Source organism: Rhagoletis pomonella, unplaced genomic scaffold (assembly GCF_013731165.1).
Source record: "Rhagoletis pomonella isolate Grant_MI unplaced genomic scaffold, Rhpom_1.0 Rhpom_scaffold_02437, whole genome shotgun sequence".
NCBI classification, from domain to species: Eukaryota; Metazoa; Arthropoda; class Insecta; order Diptera; family Tephritidae; genus Rhagoletis; species Rhagoletis pomonella.
Window position 1 is genome coordinate 13,793 of NW_023460991.1, and position 7,280 is coordinate 21,072.

The 7,280-nt window shown below is 39.6% G+C and overlaps 1 protein-coding gene across 1 annotated transcript in view; it reads left to right on the forward strand.

Moving 5' to 3' along the window:
• Positions 1–6,764: 6,764 nt before the first annotated feature.
• Positions 6,765–7,280, forward strand: part of LOC118753418 — a gene marked incomplete at its 3' end in the record, with an annotated part of 7,998 nt that continues 7,482 nt past the window's right edge. The window contains exon 1 of the mRNA XM_036488290.1: positions 6,765–6,868. Coding sequence (XP_036344183.1) covers positions 6,765–6,868 — 104 coding nt within the window. The remainder of the gene's footprint in view (positions 6,869–7,280) is intronic.

Sequence of the window (7,280 nt, forward strand, 5' to 3'; positions counted from 1 at the left end):
GTTAGCCTTTATTTAACAATCCAGCGATACGAACCGGAGGATTTGGGAAATCTGGACGAGGGTTCAAGGATAATCGTAACAATACTAATACAGTGGCAGCACCAGTGGCGTAGCCAGGATTTGGCTTTGGGGGGGCCGGGCGTAGAAAAAAAAAATTTCCATCGATAACTTAAATCTGTGACACACAATGGCTAGACTCGTCGCCTGAGTGCATTCTTTCATATATTTATGTATGTGCCAGTTTTACCGTTATATATTTTTTATCTACTCGTTTATTCCATGGGGTCTTCATGCTTTATTTAAATTTAAAAATCTGAAAATTCACTGCACGGAATTTTTTTATTCTCTTTTTGTCTTCGCCTTTTCGTTTTTGCCTTTATAAGTTTTAAAAAAAGGTTTTGAACGAACCATTATATCACATTCCTAGGCATGTTTTGAAAGAATATTTTCGATACTAAATTTTATTAAAACAAAATGTTGAAATCAGCTTCATATATAGAAACAGTGGCATCGTTAATTAAGAAAGAGATGTTTATTTATTTATTTATTTAATTAGTCAGAAAACACAATGATTCTTACTGACTACTCACTTAGTGCTAATACAAATCATTCAAAATTAGTTCAAAGATAAATTATGACTAAAATAAAAATTGCTACAGAAGAGTCAACTGATTCTTAAAAATTGAAAAATCAAACGAAATGGAATTCGAGATCTCATTAAATTCGCGAAGCGCCCGTGTAATTGATGCATCGGATTCATAATTGGTTTTGAAAATCTTAAGGTAAAAAGAGCTTCGTAAAGTTCTTGCCGGAATAAGAAAATTTATGCGTTGCAACAGAAACTCACAATCAATGTCCCCTTGAATTAAATTAAAAACGGAAGAGAGCGATAGTATCTACCACGACATTCCGGTTCTACGTACCGGAATGACTCGGGTTTTACCCGACCAAGGGCTGTTGTTTCGGCGATCTAACCCCGTTTAGGTCGCGGAAGTATCTCAGAAGTTGTTCGTCCATAGGGCTACATTCGCTACGTTTTCTCCTACTCAGGGCTGGCATCGAGTCAAACCCAGGGCCAGAAACCTACACCTGCTGTGTATGCCAGAGACGACTACACCACAACTCCACTTCTGTCAAGTGCAATGCTTGCGAGGGGTGGAGTCACCTCAGAGTCTGCTCAGGACTACGGACACATCGGCAGTGGGCCACGTCTTTTGTAACAGAGCAGCCTCCACGGCTAACCCCAGTCCACCTGAGCAGTCGCACACAAACACCACAGCATAACAACATAACACGATAGACCACACCACAACGGCTACAGACCACACACAACCACACCACCACCCACACGCCGCCGCCAACTACTCCTGGTTCCTCCTACAATCTGCACGGTATGTCAGACCAGGATATTCCGTAATGTGACATCAGTCAAGTGCAACACCTGCCTTGGCTGGTACCACTTTAGGGCATGCTCAGGTCTGCTCACCACGCGAGATTGGACGAGGAACTTCGTGGGCCCGTGCTGCGCTGCTCGCGATTTTTTATTAAAAATTTTCGACTGCGGCGCTTTTTCCAGAAAAATCAATACTTCGATAAATAATGAATATTTTTAATAAAAAATCGCGCGCTTTTTTATTAAAACTTTTCGGCTGCGGCGCTTTTTCACTTCCACCTATATAGCGCAAATGAAATGTGAAATAAAGTGGCAATACCAGAGATTTGAGGTTATAATAATTTTGGCTGCGCAGTTTGTTTACTCTGTTTTATTAACGAAATATATAAAATAAAAGTGAATAAATGATTTTGTTTGCATAAAACAATAACGTTTCAATGGTGTTTTAAAAGTGGAAACTGGTGATTTAGTGCATTTTTGACGTGGTAATTGCTCATAGAAAACAACGAAATTTAACAAAAGTTTTTTGTTTATAACTTAAATGGTTAATAATATTAGCCCTCCCCCTCCAGATTGTTAATAGGGGGACCGAAACGCGTCGTTACCCTGCTACCCTATATTAGAGAATTACCAAAAATGTATTGGTGAAGTGGCTGCTTTAAGGAGAATAGAAGTGATAAATTTCCAAATTTTACAAAAAAGGGGGTATTTCAAACCCAATTTGTAAATAAATTAGTGACCAAAAATTACAAAAGTGGGTGTTAAAACAATGTGTAGACCCTTGGCTACAAGTGTGTGGAATTTTTGTTGGATCGGGCCACCCCTTTGGATGGAATAGCCCGAAATAGTTGGGGGCGCTACTAAACCCCACCCTAATAGCGCAAATGAAATGTGAAATAAAGTGACAATACTAGCGATTCTAGATTATAAAAATTTTGTCAAACGCAAAGTTTGTTTACTCTGTTTTATTAGTGAAATATATGAAATAGTAGTGAATAAATGATATTGTTTTAATAAAACAATAACGGGAGACGTTTTGGTAGTGGTAAAAAAGCTAGAAGAGGTGATGTAGCGAATTTTTGTCGGGGTAATTGCCCATACAAAACAACGAAATTTAACAAAAGTTTTTAGTTAATAACTTTTAAATGGTTAATAATATTAACCTTCCGCCCCCGGATTGTTAATACGGGGAGCGAAACGCGTCGATTCATACCCCTCTCGACATTTCCGGACCTTTTTTAGCAGTTGTTGCCCTAAACTAGTGAGTTACCGCCAACAATTCCCAAACCTATTAATGAATCATGGGATCAGAGCTATTGGGACATGACTGTCACGACATCAGCGTTTCCCTATGGAGATAGGCCCTTTGAAATCTGAACTCGTACTAAAACTCGTAGCAAAAGAACCCGTACAACTCTCGTATCAAAAGAACCCATACAACACCCGTATTGTGTGGCGATATTTACTCCAGATAAAAATTTTTCTGCGTACCACCAACCTTAATGTTGTCAGTTGGGTATCCGTAGATTCACGCTGTGCTTGTTGAAAATAAGATAGACGAACTGAACGCTGCTCCCTCAACTAGAAATGCATGGAAATTCGTGAAAGCACTAAGAGGCGACTTTAAGAACACAAACAACTCGCAGTGGTCTAGCGACAACGACAAGAACTTCTTAGCCCTACTCAAAAGCCAAGTTCCCTCTCACAACTCCCATTTACCAATTGATAAAGAACTAACTCCCACCCACGCCCTAGCTATCACCTTTGACGAGTTGCACAAGAACATACATTCCAAAAATAATAGTTCAGCCGGAGGGGTAGACCTAGTTACATATAAAATGTTAAAAGCTCTACCAGATGTCTCACTTAACAACTTGCGAACTGCATTAAACGATGTCTTCCTGACAAACCAGATCCCAAAAGAGTGGCGCACCATTAAAGTAGTACCCATCCCTAAAAAAGATAAACACCTTAGTGATTTCAGCAATTTTCGACCGACAGCCCTCATCTCAGTCTTTCTTAAGTGTATCAACCTTTGCATAAAGGACAGAATATCTAACCACCTTGAGGAAAATGACATAATTCCTAAACGATCCTTTGCGTACAGACCGCATAAATCAGCCACAATCTGCGTCAACTATATATTACATGAAGCCGCAGTCCTTAAGCGACAAGGAAAAAAAGTAATCATATGTTCCTCAGACATCAGCAATGCGTACAACTGTGTTAATATCAGTAAGCTTAGGGACATCATGGTCCAAGCAGATATCCACAAGGCATACACTGAATGGATAACCAACTTCCTTTCATTTAGAAAACTGAAACTTGGTAGAGAAACCATAGAAATCCATGATGGTCTTCCTCAAGGTAGTTACCTCTCACCATGTCTTTTTAATCTATACACCAAGAACCTTCACAGTATTCAGGACTCAAACACTAAAATATACCAGTATGCGGATGATTTTCTGATCATGTCATTCCATTACAGTCTAGAGCAGGCAACTGCGAATTTATGTCGCAAACTAAATGACTTCGCCTCCCAATGTTCCACTCTCAATCTGTCCTTCAACGCGGACAAAACCAAGTTGATGCTTTTAGGCAGAGGCAAGCGCACGATAATAAACGTTCAATTGAACAGGTACACACCATCAAGTTTCTTGGACGGCACATTAGTGCTTCATTGTCTGTTCAAGAGCATTACACCGACACAATCCAAAAATCTTATAGAAACGCCAATCTTTTCAAATGCATCACTACAATCAAAGCTGGACTACATCCCCAAGTCGCACTCAACTATTATAAATCTGTTGTCAGGAGTAAAACTGAATACTGTAGGTCATCCACATCGAACTGTTCGAAATCTGTCATTAAAAAAATTCAAACTTTCCAAAATAGCTTTTTAAGGAGGAGTCTGGGTCTCACACCAGCCACTCCAATCCCTCTTATCTATGCCCTTGCGAATGAACTACCCCCGGCTGAAAGGGCTAAGTGGCTCACTGCTAAAGAACTAATTAATAATCTTTCCTCCGATAATTCTTTTAGAGAGCTCATATACAACTCGCCCAACGTTGATTCCAGCTACAGTGCTGTATTTAACGAATTTAAACATATTTTTGATGACCAATACATCGTTGGTGAATCAGCTCGGTCACCGAACCTACACGTAATAACTAAGACACTGAATGACAAAGAGACCAACCTAGCAAGTGAGGTCATCCAAGCCACGTACACATCTATTTTAAATGACTATAAGAAATCTAACTTCTGCATTTTTTACACCGATGCCTCTGTTGGACCTTTGTCCACAGGGTGCGGTGTCTATAACTATACGGACAAACGTGAGTACACTTTTAAAATAAACTTCTGCGCGTCTTCAACCTATGGCGAATCAACAGCTATTGTTAAACCTCTTCAAATTGCCAAAGAAATCGACTGTAACAAGATACTAATATTTACACAGTCTATCCTCTTGCAAACTTCTAGCCAAAGAAAAGACCAAAACCCATCTGATTGCCGAATGCCACAAACTAATTCAAGAAGCGGACTTTTACAACGTGACCATCATTTGGACCCCTAGTCATGTCGGGATCTCGAGTAACGAGATCTCTTTAGCAAAAACAGCCGTTAACTGTGATAACACTCTAGAATCTAAGTTTACAATCGAAGAGGCGTTAACAAGCATACGCAACTCCATTCACAACAAATGGTATGAAAAATTTCTCGCCTTTTCCAACAACAAGCACAATCTCTTTGCACAGATCTGCACTCAAAAACGAAAAAAGACATGGTTTTTCAAATTTAAAATTAACCCAAAAGAGATCAAAATATAGAACCGAATCCTCACTGGATACACCTACGATAATGAATACCTTTATCGCATCAACGCGATAAATACCAACACTTGCAGATGTGGCTTGACTGATAACTACGTTCATCAGACCTTCCACTGCAACTTGCTGGCCGACGCTCGTGAGGGCTTCGAACTCGTCCTTAGCAACGCCGACTTCACCGAGATTTTTCGTGACTTTGACTATCGCAAAATCGCTCAGCTTGCGGAGTTCTTAACAAAAATTTACGCTAAATTTTAATTTATAAGCTTAATATCAAATAATCAAACTTATCACAGGTGGTAATACCGTCCACCTCACTCATTTCCCCCCTATCCCATCCCCCACATTCAAATCTCATCACCATCACAAATCGCCCACAAACAACACACGCATGACATAAGCCCGCCAAATCACCACATCCGAAATTAGAGTCGATCAACCTTGTCGATATTGTGCTGTGAACGTGACGTCCACTATCATCTCACCGCATGGAATTTTAGTAACCTTCTGGTTTAATCAAGAAACAGGCTCTTCATTGAGCTCAAATCATCTACACCGCCGTTAACAAGCCGATCAATTTAATGAGGTATTTGAGCATGCTCACTATGTGCCACTTCGCACACTACGCTCTTTCAAGTTACACTTCCGTGTAACATTCTGCTGTACAACTATAAAGAAGAGGGATACCCTGGCGTTTGGGCAACCGCCATCTAACTCAAAGCCCAAAAAAAAAAGGACATGTCGATAAAAAAGTTTACGAGGATTGTCGTTAATTACAAAGACAAATATGGCAATATTGACGTTTGACACTCAATATTTAAAGAAAATATTTTATTGTTGCGCGTATTATTTGTTCGCGCCTACGACACCCTCATAACGTTTTTCCTTAACACAAAGGGTGGCAACATTCTGACTGTCAATACTTGTCTGTCAAGGGAACTGTCAACTTAGACTAACCGCACGTGTTCTTTTTCACTTGCTTTTTTTTTATCTCATCAGCACATGTATCAACCTAAGAACTGTGTTCAAGTATTGAAATACACATTGATTGAATTAAAGCCAAAATTAAATGTTTCATTTGTGTGCAATCTAAACACAAAAGTGGCGACCGTGACAGGACGATATCGACGATTATTCTACACATAATCGCAACAAAGAACGTACGAATATACACCATCTATTCGGAAACCCAGCCATTGAAGTCAATTTCAGCCGGTGATCAGACTACAGCAATCTCCGCAGCCTTGCCAATGCAGCTAAGTGTTTTCCTTAAGTTCCTATCCACTTCCTTATTGTAATCCCATCTATTTAAACAGTGACTCTACTTGCGCTTTCAAATCTTCTTATATATACATATTTTTTTTTACATATTCACATGCCAAAATTAAATGAAAAAGCTAAATAAAATTGAACGTGAAGTGAAAGTAACAGGCATATCAGCACATTCTGGTTCACCTCAAGCCCAGGTAAATCCATATGAAGAGTGCGAACTAAGCTATATTAAACCTTTCGAATAAATTGCTAGCAGATTAACATCTAAAATGCCTTTAGATAAGGAATCTGGTAGCGAAACAAATCTAAAAGATGCACAAGAGTTACAAGACTTAATCACTAAACGGAGTTCAGTAAAGGGACAAATTACAAAGTTTGAATAACTCAGTGAGAGGGGAGACCAGTATGTTTGCATGTATGTATGTATATAAAAAAATATTTATTGGACCAAAAAGTAGTGGGTAGGCACTGTGGCCAATGGTAATCAACTATTACCACCTCCGCATGGTTGTAAGCCATGCAGAGTCCGCAGAAGACTCCGGAAGCAGTGTCCGGAGGATGCATCAGACTAGGCCGAGCATGCTTTGAACTGCCATCAAATTAAAACTTAAGACAGTTTTATTACATGGCAGTTGAGAAGTGCATGTACATAAATTTCATTAATTTAATGAAGGAAATTTTTGCACATGCAGCAGTACATAGCATGCATTTAGGCGCCTGGTGTTAGCAGTCGCGTCTAAACGTCAGTGTGACGCAGTGCGGCTCAAGTGCGGTGCGCAAAATGG